The sequence below is a fragment of the Apus apus genome, chromosome 14 (assembly GCF_020740795.1).
Source record: "Apus apus isolate bApuApu2 chromosome 14, bApuApu2.pri.cur, whole genome shotgun sequence".
NCBI classification, from domain to species: domain Eukaryota; kingdom Metazoa; phylum Chordata; class Aves; order Apodiformes; family Apodidae; genus Apus; species Apus apus.
In genome coordinates this window covers 7,748,115-7,768,073 of record NC_067295.1, presented here as the reverse complement: position 1 = coordinate 7,768,073, position 19,959 = coordinate 7,748,115, and the positions used below count along the sequence as shown (strand labels likewise).

Sequence of the window (19,959 nt, the reverse complement as noted above, 5' to 3'; positions counted from 1 at the left end):
CCCGCCCGCCCACCGCCTCCTCGCGATTCAAACACAACACCCTCACCTCCTCTGCGGAGAGCCAATGGGAAGCCGCTCGCTGGGCAGATCGAAGGGAGCCTCGGCCAATCACAAGGCGCATTCAGTTCAAGCCGCCAATGAGAGCGAAGGGAAGGTCGGCCCGGGCTGTTGATGCCCCGCCCCGCGGGCAGCTGCGCAGCCTCCAGTCAGAGGAGGTGGGTTAGTGCCCGGGGAAGGGGTGGTGGTTGTTGGTCTCGGGAGGGTTAATGGCGGGGCGCGGCTGCTGTGGGGTGTGCTGGGGGGCTTGCGGCGGAGCAGCGCTGGCACAGCACGACTAGGTGTAGGGAAAGCTGCGGCTCTTCAGTCGCCCGGTGTTGTGAGCCCCCGGGGAGCGCTGGGGGCAGTCTGTGAGGAGGAGCTCGGCCCCCGAGCCGCGGCTGGTCCCTGTCGTCTGGCCCAGGTGTGGGCCGCGTTCCTGCCGCCTCCCGAGGGACCCTTGGCGCGGCAGCGCGGAAGGGGAGAGGAAGGTGTGGGCCCACTGCAGAGTGCAGCCGTGGCTGCTGTCACGCCGAGCGCGGCGTCTCCGTCCCCGCGCCTCGGGTGGCTCGGGCGGTCACCGCTCCGTCTCTTTCCTTTCAAGGCAGGGGGAGCCGTGTCCCGTATCTTGGGAGCTGCTGAGGAAAAAGCAGCTTGATTTGCCAAGTTTTAGCAGACGAGCACCTCGACACTTAAGTGCTGCAAGTTCCCAGAGCCCCTCGCCTTTCAGCAGTTCGAGCTGTGCGGCGCGGGCCTGGGAGAGCGGGGGTGGCCCGCAGCCAGTGTCCTGCTCCGAGGGCTTTTTGCCTCTCTCCTCTCCTCCAGCAGCATTTCCCCTGAGTGTTACCCCTCAGGCCTAGGAAAGTGTTTATTCTTAGTTCTGTTTTAATGTGGCGCAGGTCATGGAAGAGGGATGAGGAAGACACTTGTGCCCAACCAGTTTGTCAGGACTGAGCGTTGCGCTGCAGTTCGGGACCCAGCACGGCGTGGTGTCAGCCGGCGTGCTTCGGTCAAATCTGTTCTTGCTTGAGAATCCTCTTCTTTACACTCACGCTCTTGGTTCCTTTTAGTGGTTGTTGTCCAACTCTGGGAGAAATACACGTCATGTCAGTGGTTTAAACAGTCTGTTGTTTTGGCTCATCTGTATTAACACAGTTGTAACCACAAGAAATTTCTGAATCAGATTTGCCTTCTGTGAGTCACAAAATGTCAACACCTGTGCTTCAACCTGTTCAACACAAAGGTGGACTATTAAGAAGAGGGAGGGGATACTCATGCATTATTTCATTGCAGTACAATGAAAGAGCACATCTGGGAAAGGAAGTGTGGTACCTCAACTTCTAATTGAACCTATTTCATAAACAACGTACAGGGGCAGATGTACCAATTAGTGTAAAGAGTTGTGTCAGATCCTGCATCTTACAATTAGTCATGGCACTAGAGGCCTGTTGGCACATTGTTAGAAGGTTTTTCTTATTTTTTCTTTCTTTTCAGTTTCCTGAAGCTGAGGGAACCTCTGGTTTTTTTATTTGTGTGTAGGAGTGTTAATGGAGTCAAATGGGATTTGAGGGATAACTGTTAGTTTGCTGATAAAGTCAGTGTGAAGCGTATTTCATCTTGATGCTTATGGAATTTGAGGGAAAGGAGAGTCTCTCAGTTCTCCATTCAAAGACTCATGCAGGGGCCTCTAGGGAGAAACAGAATAAATGGCTACTTTTCTGAAATCCCTAATAACAACCACATAAATCACTGCATTAAGCTTATTTGCAAAGGCTTGAACATGCAATTTTTTAAAAAAATTATATTTGTCAATAACATACTCATTATAGTGACTTTCACATTTAGTAATATTAAACTTGCTTTTAAAAAGGAACATTTCAAATGGGCATATTTTTAATAACCTTCTTTGTCATTTTAGGTTTCTCAGAAAAAGTTTGTGAAACAAAACTCAATACAAACATGCAAAATTTAATCCCCTGAAAATGGAACTGTCTCTACAGCTGTAGCTCTTCGAAAAATAAGCTTGAAAATATACATCACAATCATCCTCAAGTATGTAAAAGTTCGTATCTTTACAAATAAATTTGCTTTAGGAAAAAACTGCTTGAAGTTGTTTGTCAGCTTGATTATTTTTCTTACCTGTGAAGTGAAGTTACCTATTCTTTGCATCTTGTTTCATATTAGAACATCTTAAGTATATATGCAAAAATGCATGTACATTTTATTTGCTCTTCAAGACTTAATTTTCTTTGTTGGGGGGTGGAAAAACTGCTGTTCCATCCTCTGTCTTAGCCAGAATAGACACTTCACCAGTTCCTGTTTCATCTGTGGCTTTTGCCTGGTGATTAGGAAATTGCCATCGTCTTCAGCCACTTTGTAAACCACAGGAAGGTTGGAAACAGCCTTGGTTTTCATTTCTTGTTTCTTTCATGGTCATTTTTATGAGGAGTTCAGGGAGCTGATTACAGATCTGCCTATCAAGCTGAACAAGCAGATATTCAAACTAAGTCTTTTGAAGGATATCTGAAAATTGCATTGAGGATAAAGTTGTTAATATGTAGAGGAGCAAAGTGTGGACCACTGGCAATAAGCAGGTTGTAAAGCTCTTGAGTTAGTGCACATAGTAAGGCTGAAATTTGAAGCTGAAGTCTCTCCAAATAAATGTCAGACAGCTTCCTTCAAATAGATGTACAAACAAAGCCTCAGTTAAGAACAGAGACCTGTGAGAAGTGTTTTTTTTATTTGGCTTATAGAATCAAATGTGGTCAAGTACTACTTTTGGGTACGTAGTCATTACTCTGTTTTAAAAGGCAGAGGTTCCTTGGAGCTAGCTGTTTTCATGGGATAGTTTATACCAAACATGCTTAATTTAATTCCTAGGTAGATGAAAAAAGCATCTTAAAAAATTGCTGACTGTAGATCTGTTTGGCATATTGAAGAACTCTTTATTCTTAGGCTGAATCTCTGTTATTTGTACATACTTAAAATGCTGTCCACATGTTACTGACTAGATTTTATTTACATGCAGTCTTTTATACAATGAAAATATTTAAACTATTAAAAGGTGGTTTGATTGTTTTATGGTTCCTATTCATATTTCATTAGTTGGTTAGCTGAAATTATTGTTTCCATGGCTTGTTAACAATTAGCATTTAAAATTCAAGGACAAAACTTGGTATTTGTTTGAAAGAAATATTCATCTAAGTGCATGCTGCATTTGACATTCCTAGCAATGGAATACATAAGGATATGAATTGAGTCACTTCATTCCTACACAGTCCATAATTTTAAAACTATTTAGCTGGCAAGAAAGATGTAAAATGTATGCAATTACTTTGAACTCTACACCAAGAGTAGTGCTTGCAATAGCAGAATTTTATAGTGAGTCTGTGCACCAGTTAAGAAGGGATTCTTTTAATTTTTTGTCTACTTGTTCCATTGGTTTTTAAACACTGATTATATGTAGAAGTGTCACTGACTTCTTAATATTTTGCATCTATTCAGTTTGGGCTCAGTGTCTTATATGTCAGGAAAATGTTTCTCATTTTTGAAAAAAAAGAATGAGGAAATTTTCCTCTTAAGAATCCATTTCTACATCTCTGAAACAAGCAAATCCCCCATGTCATTTGAATTTGGAAGATTATTCTACCAACTGTTACAGTTCTTTTCTTGTGAATTGAGGAAGAAGAGAGTTGGGCTTGTGAAAGATGAAGTTTGTCCTGGGAATTCATCCTAATGCGCTGGCATATTCCATGACTACGTTGGGTGCTGGAATGATGAACAGTATCTTTAATTTCTACTATGTGAAGCTTTTCCTAAATCGATACAAAATTTCAGAAGTAGCATTTCATCAAGCACAGGTATTGCACAACGGAGTATTTTTAATGCTGTGATGTGCCATGTGTCTGTGTTATAAGAAAGGGGGGTTTTAGTTCTGAATTAATTCTGGATGCATTGCAAATAGTTATACTGTAAATTAATTTTAAATGTAGTTAATACATAAGCAGTTGAAGGTACACATAAAGGACATTCTTTACAGTATTTAGACTAAAAATCTCCACCATTTAATTGCTGAAAGGACTTTTACCTTTGAAATGCTCTAAACTAATCTTGCACCTCAGCTCCATAGATATGTTTGACATTAGTGCTTTCCTGTGGACTGTTTAAGTACTTAAATACTGCCTTTATCCTGCAAGTCATTATCCATGTGAGTGACTCTTGTCATAAATGGTCTCCTGAGAGTAATGGGCCAGTTCGTGTTTTGAATTACTTGTCGTGAGAATAATACCTGGACTTTGCAAGAGAAAAGCCCAGATACATAAGCTTCTGAAGGAGTGAAGTCTTTGGGGTTTATTTCAACGTGTAGTTGGGTACCTGCCTACTTAGTAGTTTTGTTTTTCAAAATTGCTATAAACTTGTAAGAATTTGGTCTGGGGTTTGTTTTAACCTGAGCAGCTTTCATCTTTGTTTATTCTTTGAACAGAGATTTCATTTTAATAAATATGGTGTGTATATTAATTTCCGTGTTTGTATAACCTCTGCAGATAAGTCACGCTAACCATAAATTCTGTTGTTTCTCACTTGTTTGCCACAGGTTGTGTTTATGATATGGAACGCCATTAATGATCCTCTTTTTGGCTATATTCAAGATAACTCCAAATTCACATGCTGCTCAAGACGCCAGTTTTCTATTTTATATGGAGCTCCTTTATATGCTTTAGCCTTTTTGCTTCCTTGGTTTCCTTGGAAACATTATGAAGAAGGTGACTGGCTGAGTGGTCTTCACCTCATCGTTGCCTTGTGTGCCTTTGACGGTTTGCTTACGTTTGTGCTGCTCGCGCAGTGCGCGCTCTTCGCAGAAACTTCGACAAGACACGAAAGCAGGCTTCAGCTCATTAAATATAACCAAGTAGCAACATTAATTGGATCAACAAGCATCCTCTTTTGTGGTCTCATTTCAGATAATATGGAAAATTTTGCCTATTTTCAGGCTTTCACTGTTTTGGTCGCAGCATTAGCAACAGCTTGTATGTGTTACACAGGCAAATACAGTACTAGTCAATATGAGCAGAGAGAAGTTTGTGTGGAGAATGCTAATCAGGAACATGGTGATGGAGCTCTGTCCTGGACCTCTGTCATTTCATTGACCAAACAGATTATGACAGAGAAAAACTTTTTGTTTTTTGTAATGATGAACTTCTTCCAAGTCTTCCACCTAGCCTTCTGCAACAATTTTATGATGATCTTTGCAGATAATCTTATTCCTAATAATGTCCTTTCTTCCTCAATAAGAAGTGTCATGTATGGAGCAGGCTTTATTTGTCCTCAGGTAGGCAGCTGCACTTTTTTTTATTTCAAAATATGAAAACATGGTATTTTACTCGTTTTAGTTAGTTACCCATTTGCAGTGTTGAAAAAATCCTGTATCCAGGCCAAGCCATTGGCCATACTGAGAAATCTAGCTCACTGATGCTCTACAAGCAGAAAGTACCTTAATGTGCAGGATAACAAAATGTAAGGGTAGGTTAGTGAGGATGGACAAGCAGGCTGGTAGAGTATCTGTTTGCAAGAATGTGAGGTGTGAATTTGTAAGGAATGAACGTTTTGTATCCTACAAGGTTTGTAATACCTAAATTTAAAGGAATGAGAAACACGGTCAAGATAAAAAGTTTCTAGAAGCAAAATCTCTAGAATTCTGAATTCTCTTTTTTTAAATTTATAATACATGATGAAAGAATGATCTCTTATTCAGGAAGTTTCTGAGATAAATGCATAAAACACCAGAAAAATTATTAGGTATTAAAAGCGTTGTTGAAATATGTGGTATCTCATTCATGGGAACCAAACAAAACTCTTAAGTAGCTGCTTTTGGAGGATGATACATTCCCATTTACTTTGTCGTTTCCTGTCTTGGTCAGCTACATTTACTGGGTAGACAGAGGAATACTTCCAAGACCCCAGTCAGGGATGGGAGGGAGAAGTGATGAACTGGAAAAGAAAAGTGACATGTTAGAACAAGAAAATCAGCAAAAAATATCGCACAGAATGTAAACGTATTTGTCTGCAGGGAACAAAAAAATTCTGCTCATTCCCTTCTAACTTCTTCCACTGGTTTTTTAAAAACTTGCACTATGCCTGCTTGTTGGATGATGGAAGTCGGGATACTAAAAATCTGACTTTCCTCATAGGTGCTGATAGTGTTCAGAATTTTTGAAAATCAGGCTGTTATGTTCATTAAATTGTAATGATTTTCAGGAGCTAATATGTAAAAGAAGATACATAAAATTGCAACCGGAATTCACAGCTCAATATATAATATAAAAATCTTAAACATAACATCTCTGTTCTGTAACTCCTAAATAACTGTCATTTCAACTTTTATCCTTACCACAGGTTTAATAGGTTTTTTAATGTAACTGAAACAGTTATCTGATAAAGATTGGAAATAAACCAGACACTACAGAAATTAGGAAAGCTTAAATAATTTTATGCTTAATATATAACAATCACTTTTGTTGATAAAGTCAGTGTGACATTGTGAAACAAACAATCGTTCAGAAAATGCATCTCTCTCTGCTCCCCAGAGACTCTTGTCTGGAAGGTCAGTGAACCATAGAGAGTTTGCTGTGACCTTGTTTTTTTCAGGTTTTGTCCCTGTGAGCTGAAGATGTAATAAGAGAATTCTCTGTGGTGGCAGTGTCCTGAACTTCAGTTACAGGAAAAGCACCCAACCCATGTAAAATAAAGCCCCTTTTTGTGAACTGTGCTTCAGTGGCCTCTACTAAACTAGAATTCAGCTTCTGTCTTAGCTTTCTTGTAGTAGAAGATGTGAAGAATGAAACCTGCCTACAAGGGAAGCCTTTTTGCTGAAACATAGGCAAACAAATTTAAATTTGTATAATTAACTTAGTATTTTTCTTAGATATATGCAGTCTTAGAAACATGAAGGTAATAAGGAATTTTCTACATCATAATTACTTCCCGAGACAGGGTTATTCCTCAGTTATAGGGGAGACAAGGTCATAGTTATTACAAAAACAGGCATTACAGAATGCCTCACCCTTTTTAGGGGAAGCACTTTTCTGCAAAATGCCTGAAAACAGCCAAGGGAAGGAATGTTTAGGTTTTTTACAGCCAAATCTTTTTCTTATCCCAGCTTTCCAAATGTGTTTTACCTCCCTGATTATTGGTTTAAGTAGAAAACTTGAGATTCTCTAAAATAACATTTGCCACAGTAATCTTTGAATGTAGCACCCTGATTTTATTCACTATGTTAAAGCCTTTAAATGTGTGGACAAATGTACAAAGATAATTCTTTCCTGTTCTTCATTTGAATATTACACTTCTCATCTCTGTAACACAGAAGGAGAACCTGTGTGTCTTTATAGAGTTTGTGAATAGTTTCTGTGATAGTGATGAAGACCACATACATGTAGATGGTGACATAGGCTCATATAATAAAAATAACATAATGCATTACAAAATGTCCTATTTAAAGTAGAAAGTGAGGAACAATATAGAAGAGCTTACATTTTGTTCATACTATAATCAGCACTTAATACCATTTTCATGAGTTTGCCTGTCACTAGCTTCTCAGGTGGATTACTGCTTGCCAAGACTGGTGGAATCAACAGGCAGCCATATGTGTTTTCCACTGTCACCTGCCTTTCTCTACTTTCTAGTAAAGTCTCTAACCTGCTTAGATCAGTTGTCTTGGGGATCTTGCTTTATCTACTTAAAAAAACATGCTTAATTTCTATAAATGTGAGTGAGAATACTTGTCTTAATGAAAAAAGCATTTATTGAAAATATTTTTTTATCAGCAGTTAAAATTCAGATAGCCAGATGCTTGCTTGGTTCACAGTTAACATACTGCAAAGTTAATTCTTTAAGGGATAGCAAACATGAAGATCATGAGCCTTAAATAATAGTTAGGCAATGTGGGAAACAGTGTTTTCCTCGGGATATAGTAGTTCTTAGCTGACTAGTTTTGAGTGAAAGGAGACCATTCTTACCTGATAGAGGTAGCATAGAAGGAGCCAGTAGATAATTGTCTTGGTTCAATTATTATTTATTTTTTTTAATTTGCATTGAACTTTTTAGAAAGGGTTGGGTTTGTTGGGTTTTTTTAATGGGTAGTAATGTGTCTGGGTTTGCTTTACAGGTTTCCTAATGCTGAGATACTGCACTATTATCTTTTAATCATATTTGCATCTATATTATCTTTTCAGTGCCTTGTTCTTCTCAGTCACACTTCGCTGAAGAAGTTTGGTTATTACAGAATCATCTTGTTTTCCTTTTACTTTGAAGGAGTAGCTGCTGCTGTCATGTTTGTTCTAGGGCCAGAACACTATTATCTGTTGGCATTTTATCTCACAACAAACATGTAAGTAAATACACTTCCCTATTCCTAGACACAGCTTAAGTAATTCTAACAGAGTGGACACTTGTTTTTAATAGCACAAAGACTTTGCTACTGCTTTTATGGTTTTCTTTCTGTACAGTTTCACTTGTCAGAGAAGTTGATAAAAGGACTCTGCTTGTTTGCTAGGAAAGCTCAGACCTCATTTTGTGTTGCATGCACACTTGCATGTTGCACTGCAAAACAAATGTCTGTGTCAGGGATCTGTGAGATAACCAGTACTGAGTCACATTTTCACTGGTACTGGGTAAGTATGATGCCAAGAAGTAGTATTTTCACAGAAATAGTACATTATGATACATGCAAAGCCTTATCTTAAAATAAAAGCCTGTTTGTATCACATTATTGCTACAGCAGTTCATCTTTATTTCTTCATTTTCTATTTCATTGCTTTCTTTCCACATGTTCTTCCCTGCCCTCCTTTTCTTCATTTTCCTTTCTCAACCCCTTTGTTTTCATTCTTATTTTCAGTATTTCAGTCACAGGCTACTGTAACACTGACTTGTGTGAACAATAAATTGAATTTTGTTACCTCCATATTTTAAATGATGAAGATATATTTTGGTTTCCCTAGGGAAAAATTCTAAGGTATCTAGAGAGAGACTCTATGTTTAAAGTGCTAATTGTTCAAAGCCTCTTGTAAGTAAAAGCTAATCACACCCACAAATTAATAACACATAGTAATATTTGAGTTTATGGCTTCACTTAGGAGTTTAAGTTTTGGCTTTATGTGTGTGTTTAAATGCATATATATGTATATATAGGAAAGCATATAAAATATTCTTATTAGTCTAATTCTCCCACTTTGAAGTTTGTTTTTTATGTAGTCTTTCCAGTAATGCTCACGTCCTTCTCAGATTTTAGGAGAAAATTTTCAGTTTCTCTTCTAAGGTGGGCTTTTCTCTGTTATTTTACATGACATTTACTGATGATCTCAAGCAAGTATTTATGACTTTTGCACCAGTGTCCAGAAAAAAAAGCAGAAAACCACCATCTTTTAGGTTTCATGTTAATTTCTAATTCTCACATACATCACCCTGTTTTAAAGAACATCTCGGCTTTGTGTGTTTGCAGAAATGTCAGTGTTGAGGTGTATGTGTTAGAATGTCTGTTACAATTTCATTATGAAAGTATACATAAGAACTATGAGCATCTTAAATATTTTGTCTTTCTTTAGGGTAATTGTACAAGCTTCATTTAGTTTGTTCAATTTGCCTTTGGCAGATATTGTTGATGCAGATTTAATAAAGCACAAGCGGAGGTATGTCAGCTTTCTTTAAATGTGTTATCTATTTACTATGTTACTCTTTGGTAAGTTAGTTTATGTCAAACTACAGACAGTAAATTATCTTGGATCCTTGACAGGGAAGTATTTTTGGTAAGAGCAACTTAGTATAAGTAAAGATAAGAAATTTAATGAAGTTCCCTGTGATTACTTCATCAGAGTAATTTCTAGTTTTAATTACAGTATAGTATAAGCAAAGTCCTTCAGGTTTTTGTATGTTTATTTTTCTTAGCTTCAGTTGAATTATTTTGTAACCATATGCATCTATTGTCAGGGAATTTTCTGTATAAGACTGTAAGACCTTTCTAGCATGGAAGAAGCTTTTAGAAAGTTTTGCCTATGCCACCTGAAGTGCAAATTTCAAAGTCTTAACTGTCTGCTGGTTATCTCTCTGAAATAAAAATTCATAAACCCTGCTGTGACGTAGCATGTTACAACTCTTCTGGATTTTAATCAAAGGGCAGATAATTCCTGCTGGTTCCATCAATGTTTGTGTAAATGCAGATTCAGTTATGGTCACTGTAGTAAAAGACTTGGCCCTCAAAGGTAAGAGCTGTTGCTTTCATGAAGGAAAAAAAAAAAAAAAAAAAGATGCCTTTTCTGGCCTCATGCATGTAAATTTTTAAGTTGTAATTAAATCTCCATGCACTGTTCAGACTAACTTAACTTCATTAATTACTCAGTGTGCACAAAGCTGAACTTGAGTCTAAGTCATTTTAGAATTTGGGCCAAGCTGTATATATGCTACAGAGGTTTATTACCTTTCACTTTAAAAGAAAATTAAATTTCATTATGATAGCTGGTTTTGTTTGCTATAATGTGTGAACTATAAAGCTAAGTATCATGATAGTTAGCATTTGCATATAAACAGGATTTTTTTAAATTGCTGTTGTAATTAATATACTAATAAGTTTGTGTTGTGCATTCATTTTTTTCCCTAAATATTTTAGATCACCACTTTCCTCTATGGTTTTTGGTACCAATGCTTTATTTACCAAGCCTGCCCAATCTTTGGCTCCAATGCTTGTGGTTACAATACTAAATCAATTTGGATATGAGAACCTGAATAATGAAGTTGCTCAACCTGATCCAAGGTGAGTTCAAAAGGGGCACTTTAGATTATAAAACTTAACATGAAATAATCCTGTATCTAAAAAGCAAATTAATCTGTAATTATTTTGCATCAGCTGCACTTCAGAAATGAGTGCTTTAAAAATATTTTTTAGCTGGTTTTAATCTGTGTAGAAATAGAAATGTTTTCTATAATTTTTTAAGGAATAAATTGTTTATTGAACAATACACATGAGGATATCTACCTGATTTTGAAAAACAAAGGATACATTTCAGTAGTTGACCATCTCCTGTTCTATTGCAAAAAAAGATCACCTAATATCTCTTATTAAGATGCATGTTGTCTTGGCTTCTGTGTTTTGTTTATTTCATAAACCTGCTTCCTTAAATATATAATTCTAATAGGATTGCATTACAGATACATTTTTGTTTTAGAGAAAGGAGTATAATCATTGGAGGAAGGGAATTTGCCTCAACTAGGAGTACAATTTTGGTTTCAATACTATTTACCATTCTGATGCTAATGATTTCATTGCAATCCCTGGAGACCTTAATACACAGCATAAAGCTGGGGTTGCTAGCTAGCAATTAGAAATGCATGGGGTTTTATAAAAACAAATTAACAGGGAGTCAGTGCATTGAAAGGGGCATAGGCCCTTGCTTTATGACCAAGAGGAAGTGGGAACATAAGGACTGACTGAACTCAGGACTAAAGGGCAAAAATCAGTCCTGATTAGGATTAGAGAGCAACATGAATATCCTGAGAACTATGTAGCTCTCTTACATTTTGAATAGAAATCTTAAATGCACAGAAGACAATAGTATATGAACTTCTGTGGAGACAGCTCTTGAAGCAGAAATGACAAATTATGCATTGACTAAGGCTAGAAGAATTATTTGTATTTAAGGAATTTTCAAAAAAATGTATGAGGAAAAGCATGACATAAAAGGACAACAGGTGGTCTTCAGAAAAGCATCCTGACACAAGCAAAGAAGCCTTAAGTTTGAGGCTACGTGTAAGAACAATTAATTTATTTTAATGCATTCTGTAGCTAGCCAGCCATTGAGAGATGTGAAGACATGAACCTCATTATACTGTCAAGTAAGATGAGTGGGTTTTGCAGAAGAGGGGTGGGTTGAGCTGGATGTGGATATGGGAATGCTGAATATATTAATCTTGATGATTCAGAGAAATTCAGATTTGAAACACGGAGACTGAAGTTCCAATCCCTTTTAATCATAGAAATTATCCCTTTGTGGATAGATTTTTAAATCACAGTAGTTATATATCTTTTTTCCCCCCATAAGCAGCCTCTAGACTATAGCAACAGAAAATTTCTTGTATAGAGAGTTGAAATACTTCGAAGCTTAGTCTCTAAAACCTATCTTTTCATTTGAGTCACACTGAAATTTGATTTATTTCACTAGAGCAAGGAACAGAATCAAGGTACAAAGCTGAGATCAGTTAATCACGTATATTTGTGTGTAAATAATCATGTCCTTCACTTTGCAAATGGACTCGGTGTGGACATAGGGTCCACAATGACCAGACTACTTGAGATTGTTTCTAGGAAGCCATTTTGTCACGGTAATGTACACAGACCATTGACTGGGCTAAAATTCCTTATACATACTACAACTTATCAGCTGATCTTCAATTTCAGCCATAAGCAAGACAGCTAAAATACACTTGCCTTAGGACAAGTTGTTTGGGTACAAACAGAACTGAAGACAGGAGATTGCTTTAAATAAAATTGTTAAAAAAAAATAAAAATCACACGTAAATTACATAAAAAGAAGTGTTACGACCCATGCCAATACAAACTCAGCTGTGTCCTTCCTCCTTCTTCAAAGCTGGCAATATCTGTTAAGTGTTGTGGAAAGCATTTACTTTATTAGGTGTAGTGAATTGTGAAGATAGCACAGAGGAACCCTTATTCTGCATTAACAAAATGCTTGGGCCCTGAATAAATACATCTTAGGAGTTTCCAGCAATGTTGTTTGCTAGGAGAAGAGAGAAGCTGCAGTCCAAAATCATACACTATTTGCTGAATTCTGAATTGTTTATTTTTTTTAACTGAAAATTGAACCATAGCAACAATGATGGAGCAGCTAATCCTGGAAACCATTTCCAGGCCCATTAAGGGCAATACAAATCACCAGTAGTAGTCAGTATGGCTTCACCAAGGGGGAGTCATGCTTGACCAACTTGATAAACTTCTGCAATTAAATAACTAGCCTGGTAGACATGGGAAGAGCAGTGGTTATTGTCTACCTGGGCTTCAGTAAGGCCCTTGACACAATCTCCCATAAGATCCTCATAGGCAAGCTGTTGATATACAGGCTGCATTGAGCAAACAGTGAGATGAGTTGAAAACTGGCAGAAAGGCCGAGCCCAGAGGGTGCTGATCAGGGGCACGAAGTCTAGTTTGAGGCCAGTAACTAGTGGTGTACCCTCAGGGTCTGTACTGGGTCCAGTCCTGCTTAACATCTTCATTAATGATCTGGTTGATGGGGCAGGATGTACCCAGGAAGTTTGGTGATGGCACAAAACTGGCAGGTGCAACTGATACATCAGAGGGTCATGCTGCCATCCAGAGGGATCTGAACAGGCTGGAGAAATGGGCTGCCAGGAATCTCATGAAGTTCAGCAAGCCTGAGAGCATCATCCAAATGCTTCTTGAACTCAGTGAATGAGTGAAGGAATGAATGAGTTAGAGTCATCTGATGTTAAGAAGACAGTATTTGTTTGTTTTTAGATGTAGAAATAGATCTGAAATGCAAATAAAAACCCAAACTCAAAAAAATCATTATCTTAACTATAGAGGGTTTCCAAGTTTCCTGAAGCATCACCAGAATATTGTGAAATCTGTGTGAAATGCTGGTGTCGTTCACCAAGTTTGAAGTGTTCTTTGGGAAATTAGCATTTAATTTCCAGCAAAAAGAGATTTCTGAAGCAGGGAGATGTCTTTGGTGCTTCTCTCAGCAGATTCTATGATTCTAAGTGCAAACTCCTGCATCTGGGGAGGAAAAGCCCCATGTACCAGTGTATGCTGGCGGCCACCCAACTGGAAAGCACCTTGGCAGAAAAGGACCTGTGAGTCCTGTTGAACACCAAACTGAACATGAGGCAGCAATGTGCTCTTACACATTTGATAGCATTTTATTAATACCATCCTGCCTTCAGAAGTGAGCTTCATCAATATTCTATCTTTGGTGCTTATCTTACACTGTATCAAAAAAATCCCATCTATCAAAAGCTATCTGCTGGGACAAATATATCATCTGCTCATGCCTCCAGCAAAACATCTGGAAAATGACATTACCTCATCTACACCTCATCATGCAGCAATGACATTTTGCATCTTCAGCTATGGGATATTATGACTCCTTGACATCCTCCATGATCAGGATGCTGGTTTTTAAGCTTTGCCTGTCTTTTGTTGTCATCATGCTCTTGAGCAATTCACACATACATGTTCTCTGCCTCAGTAAAGACCACATTCCTGAGTAGCTTATTAGGACAACTGGCAGGTTATGAGTGAAATTCTTATCCCGTAAGGTCTCTTGAGACAGTAGTTCATCCTTGTCTCAGTGGTATCTGTTACAGTTATATTTTGAAGGGCAGTCAAGCTGGTAAGACAGTGAAGAAGTTTTACACAGAAAGTAAAAGTCTAGAAGAAATGAAAATTCAGTCCATTTTTCTTTCATCTCTGAGGTACCATAACACCTCCAGCTAGATGGTTAAGATTCATCAGAAAGGTGAAAATGCTTATCACTGAACAGTGGTTCCAGCACTGTATTAGAGCAGGCATTCCAAAGACCTCAACTGTCTGCCTCTGTACTGAAACCTATGAATTGACCATTAACTTCACCAACTTCTTACTTACCAGTACCAGTATCTACTTCTGCCTCAGTGCTGGTATCTTCTTACTCACAGTGAAGTCTTCTTCCTTAGGAACAATCCAGTATCTCTTGCTTTTGCCTCTGGTATCATAACTCTGAAGTGTAACTTCTGCTGTGAATACTGTATCTGTCTTCCAGAAGCCTTTTTACTTTTTGGTGTAACCTCTTTTGCACACCAGGTTGGCCTGTATCTTGTACAAAATTCCATGTGGGTTACACGTGATTCTGTATACCTTAATGTAAACATTATACAACATTCTTAGGGAATGTGATCACTACACATAAGTATTTTGTAGTGGTAACTAGCTTAAGAGGTATTTTTTAATATCCTTAAAATTTGAGAAACAGCTTGCAGAATGGAGTGGTCCTGGTTTGTTTGGTTTCTTCTTTCTAGCTGTCATCAGAGCAAAGCATTACCTGGCCCATATGTCTTGGGGCATTTTGTTTTGTTTGGGTTTCTTTGTTGTTTGTGGCTTTTGGTTGGTTGTGAGTTTGGGTGGGGTTTTTTTTGTTTGTTTGTTTTTTGTTTTTTTCTTTATTTGGTTGGGTTTTTGTTTGGTTGGGTTGGTTTTTTTTCCTATGGAAAAGATACCTAGTTTTAAAACTCCCTCTTCTGGAGAGCCCCTGCGACTACAGCGAACTTCTTTTAAAGGTGCCTTTCAAAGTTGTTCTATAGAACGAAGTAATTTGACAGCAACTCTTCATTATTTATTAGAGGGACTTTAAGCTGTTGATGCTTTTATATTGAATTACTGGACTACATCAAATTCTATCCCGAGTTATATTAGGGCTGTTTAGTGAAAGACTATGTTTTATTCCTGTGTGTGGAAAAAATGTAAACAAGGAAATTTCTGAAGTTAGTAGTTCAGCTGTTATTATGATGAAATCTGAGCCCTGTTCTTGATTTATCCCAGTCTCTTACTGAAATATTTTCCCATTCCTTGTTCTGTGTACTATAGATATTTTTCATAATTCCTGCAGTGAATTAAGGCTTTACACTACAATAGGTAATATGTTTTCCTAACCCAATATTGTTCCAGTGAAACCAAATCAGGATTGTACCAGCATGAGTAATTTGGCAGATGGTGTTTCTTTTTTTGTCCTTCCTGAAGTCCATGCATAAAAATGGAATAATTTTAATATTGCAAGCTGCAATCCTCTTTGGTGTGCAGAACAGACAAAGTAGAACCCCAAACATCCTGTTAACTGTGTCTTAGTCCCAGTTTAATCTTTAGATAGGTAGATGAGTAATTTGTCTGTGGCCCCCTTGCTGACACTGCTCTTACAGTTAACTATTGGCCGCAGTGATGGTGCTGTGCATGATGTGGACCCTTGTTTACTTGTAGGTGGCCTGAAAATGCAACTGAATACAAGCCTGTATTCATCTGTGTCTCTTGTCTCATCCCTGAATGCTAAGGAAAAACAAAGAAAATAACATAAATTGTCTTACAGAACAAAAGTTCATTTAGGGGCTGTTTCTCAGTTTGAGTTGACTTTCCTGATATTTAAGTAATTAGAATCCAATAATGAACAGAATGCCAGTAGATAATTATTCTAGCTACCAGATGAATACCTGAATGTATGCTTTGAGCTGTCAGAAACCATACTGGTCATGAAAGGGAACTTATTTAACTCCTATATTTTCTTTTTTTTATTCATATTTGTTGAAGTTTTTCTCTCTTACTCCTTGGAGAAGATTTAGATGAGGAAAACCCATGCATCCATGAGAATAAATGAGAATGTTAATTTCACATTTATTCTTTTTGTGGTTTGAATTATCTTGTAATTATTTTAAAACAGAATTAAATAAGGCTTGATATTTCAGTCATCCCTTTATACCATACCTGAATTCTGTGCACTGATCATTACTCTCCTCAGCAACTCTAACAACACACTATCTGGATAGCTGGTAGCACAGCTTTTAACTTAAATAAAATTATTTCATATTAAAATGGTTTCTTCCTTTTTCTGCTTTTCTTTCTCTCCAGATTTTTCAATCTTACTAAACCTTTTCAGATGCTCTGTTCTATAATTGGATTATATTGCTTAAATTGATTTCTCTATTACATAATGTAATGTGTACTAAAGCAGTGAGCAGGATATCTTAGGTTGCCTATAGTGTATTAAAATTAACTCTGTGTCCTAATTATTTAATTTCCTCCCAGCTATTATGGAAGGAGTAAACAACATATTTGTATAATTAGAAAATATAATTGAAGTATGCTTGATATCTGAGTTATTTATATTTCTTTTATTTAGAGTTGATTGTATGCAGTAACATGTATATGCTGTATATGTGTATATAACATGAATGCTTTTAAAATAATCTGTTGTGAATTGACCATGAAAGTTAATCTTCTTCATCTGGAAAGCTGTGGTTTTGTTTCCTTCACCAGGTGGTTTTTAGGTCTCCATGATGCCATGTTCTACCTGATCTGTCTGGTTCCGCTGTGCGTTGCAGTCGTGCAGATCCTGACCTGGACTCCCTTTTCAATCCAGAATAGCCACGTGACAGCTGTGCGCTGAACATGCAGCAGCTGGTCAGTAAATCTTCTGCTGAACTTCACCACAAAAGAGTTAGTATGTTTTAGATGAAAAAAAAACAACAAGATTGTATTAAAGGGGCTATGAGACCAAACACAGTTTGAGCCATTTTAATGAAGTTGTGTTTCTTTGGTTCATGTCGACTGTAACACCAGTCACATTCAGCCTCAATGCTGAGCCTACACAGAGGTTTTCCTAGTTCAGTTGTTTCCCTTTAATGGGCTTTATCCTTAATTAATAAATAATTTCTTGTATATACTGGTCATTGTTAAGGCCTTTGAAGGATGGGTATGGCAGATCAGGTAAAGGAAACCCAACCCAGTACCTGGAGTTTAAGGGAACTGCATTTTCTTAAGATTACTGGAAGATGGTGGATGAATTTTGCCATACTGATAAAGTGTAGATCTCTGAATTTACTCTGGATGAGCCTGGTGGACATTCCTCATGTCCATGGCTGGGAAATTAAGAGAAAAATTTAGATGATGTCTAGCTGACCAATATGAAGACAAATCTGAAAGCTGTCAAAGAGCCAAGAGTAGTTAACTACCCTGTAGAAGTCTGTGGAAGGCTAAAGAAGAAAAAGATTAAAATGCTGTTCAATTAAGTGTTGCTGGATATGGAAAAAGCTCCATATGTCCTCACTGGCTTTTTGAATGTCTCTAGTTGGTGGCAGATAGATGCATTTTTCTGGCTTTAAATGGGAAAATTATTTTGAAGGTACTGTTTTGTTACTACTTCATACAAGATGTCATTGTGGTAAGAAAAATGTTAGTGTATGGCTGGTGTAGTGTTCAGTTAGTTGGACAAATCTAAGCACACAAATAATCAGTCAAAACTGTACCTGCTTAGGAGTGTTAAGTTGGCAAGCTCATTCAGTGTGCTGACAGTGGAAATTAATTTCTGATTAATCAAATTGAAGTTAGTTAATTTCTGATTAATTCTTACCAGAATGTTTTCAGTTGAGCTTTAAAATCGATACTGTGATTTTTATAAAAATAAAGGGTTTTTTTGACAAATTTCAGAAACATTGAATCTTCCCTTTATTTCACACATTTAATGGTAGAACACATTAGCATATTTACAGTGCTCCTGTTTAATAAATACTTTTTTTCCTACAATATATCTAGCATCTAATTGTGTGACGATAGGTTATGTAGAACATAACTTCATTTTTGTTCTTTGTTTTGCCTGGACAAACATAATTTTAGAAGCACCATTTGTAGAGTGTCAGTCACTTGAAAGTTAAAGGAAGATGCATTATATGTATCCCAATTTTAAAGTGCTGAGCCAGCTCATTTTGAAGGCTCTACATTTATGATAGGTAGCTTGGAAAATAAAGGAGTGTAAGAAGTTGCCCTGCATTTTGGTGGACACTAGCATAATAAGAAGAGGTTTGAGGTAAAACCAGTGTTGAAAAAAATAGCCTTTTGTGCATTTTTTGTTTTTACATTTGCAGGGTAGAAGCAACGTTGTTTCCTTGCCTTTTCTGAAGTGCACAGAGTTTTTAAAGCGATGAGTGAGAAAGTGGGATAGCATTGTTAAATATTTAGAAATCCAAATGGACCCTTTGATAGGAATATGAAGATTTATGAAAAAATGTAAGAAGCCACAAGTGTGATGAAGTTTTAAGCTGCGTTATCTGTTTTTTATCTCTGTCTTGTCAGAGGTACCATTATTCATTTGCATTGTACATTATGTACACATACTAGTGTCACTTGTATTTACATATCTGAAGAATATTTATACAAATACCAGAGCAGATATGGACTGCATGTTTAGATTCTGAATTTTAAAAGATTTACTGCATTGTATGTATGAATTTTCTGCCTCAAAGGCAGAAAGGGAAAAAGCCAAAGGACAAAAACATGAAGGAATTTAAGTTAATGTAATCTTTGATTTATTGTATGAAACTGTCTTCTCCCTGCCAGTTCATTTAAAATTGTAGTAGTTAACTTTAAATAGTTTTATTTACTGTTTCTGTATTTGCTAAATTTCGTATGTTAATCCTATACTCCCAGAATATATATTTTGGTAAGTGAAAATGTTAATGTTCCACAAATAGGGTTTCTTCGATGACTGTTTATTACTTAGTTCTACTTATGAGTTATTATTGTACATAGTGTACAACTGGGAGAGTACTGTGCTATAAAATAGAAAAACTAGTAAGTGGTTTTAAAAATCAAAATTATTCCAGGAATTATTTGAAATAATAGGATTTTTTTTTTTCTGGAAAATATTTGGTAAATATACCATTTTATTTGTTGAAATAAGAAAGGAGGAAGGGTTGTTAGGACTGAAGTCACAGTCTGAATAGCCTCTGCAAACTGCTGCATTTAGAATTAAGATAGGAAAAGCAAATAATCTAAGATTTCTAAGCAAGACAGCCTTAATACATGAGAGATTAACTGTGTAGAATAAACTAGTTTAGAGAACAAGTCTAAGAAGTGTATGTTATTTAAAATGTAAAATATTAATAATTTTGCAAATATGTATTGTTTTCCCATATGTTTGTCCTATTTCTCGTGTTGTAAGAGCAAGAAAAAAGTGTCTTTCATCACACCAAAAGTGAATCCAAAAGAGGACTGGAAAACTGCTTTAAATTCAGGTGATAATCTCACTGCAAGAGTAGAACTTTGGTGGTATGTTATGATTGACATCACTTACTCGCCATTTCTCTGTCACCCACTAAACTTTT

The 19,959-nt window shown here is 37.0% G+C and overlaps 1 protein-coding gene across 5 annotated transcripts; it reads left to right on the top strand.

Moving 5' to 3' along the window:
* The first annotated feature begins 182 nt into the window (after positions 1-182).
* LOC127390705 (transmembrane protein 180-like) lies at positions 183-19,658 on the top strand. Of its 5 annotated transcripts, none has more exons than XM_051632584.1 (8): positions 183-215; positions 1,955-2,088; positions 3,718-3,896; positions 4,631-5,365; positions 8,268-8,422; positions 9,636-9,719; positions 10,694-10,837; positions 17,117-18,289. In XM_051632584.1, the coding sequence occupies exons 3-8, from the start codon at positions 3,744-3,746 to the stop codon at positions 17,244-17,246; spliced, it is 1,401 nt and encodes a 466-aa protein (XP_051488544.1). In that variant the 5' UTR covers positions 183-215; positions 1,955-2,088; positions 3,718-3,743; the 3' UTR covers positions 17,247-18,289. The 5 variants fall into 5 exon arrangements, with proteins under 5 accessions (XP_051488544.1, XP_051488543.1, XP_051488542.1 ...); XM_051632583.1 differs by lacking the exon at positions 183-215 and adding an exon at positions 18,721-19,658 and having other exon boundaries at positions 1,953-2,088; positions 17,117-17,260; XM_051632582.1 differs by lacking the exon at positions 183-215 and having other exon boundaries at positions 1,953-2,088; positions 3,722-3,896.
* The last annotated feature ends 301 nt before the right edge of the window (positions 19,659-19,959 follow it).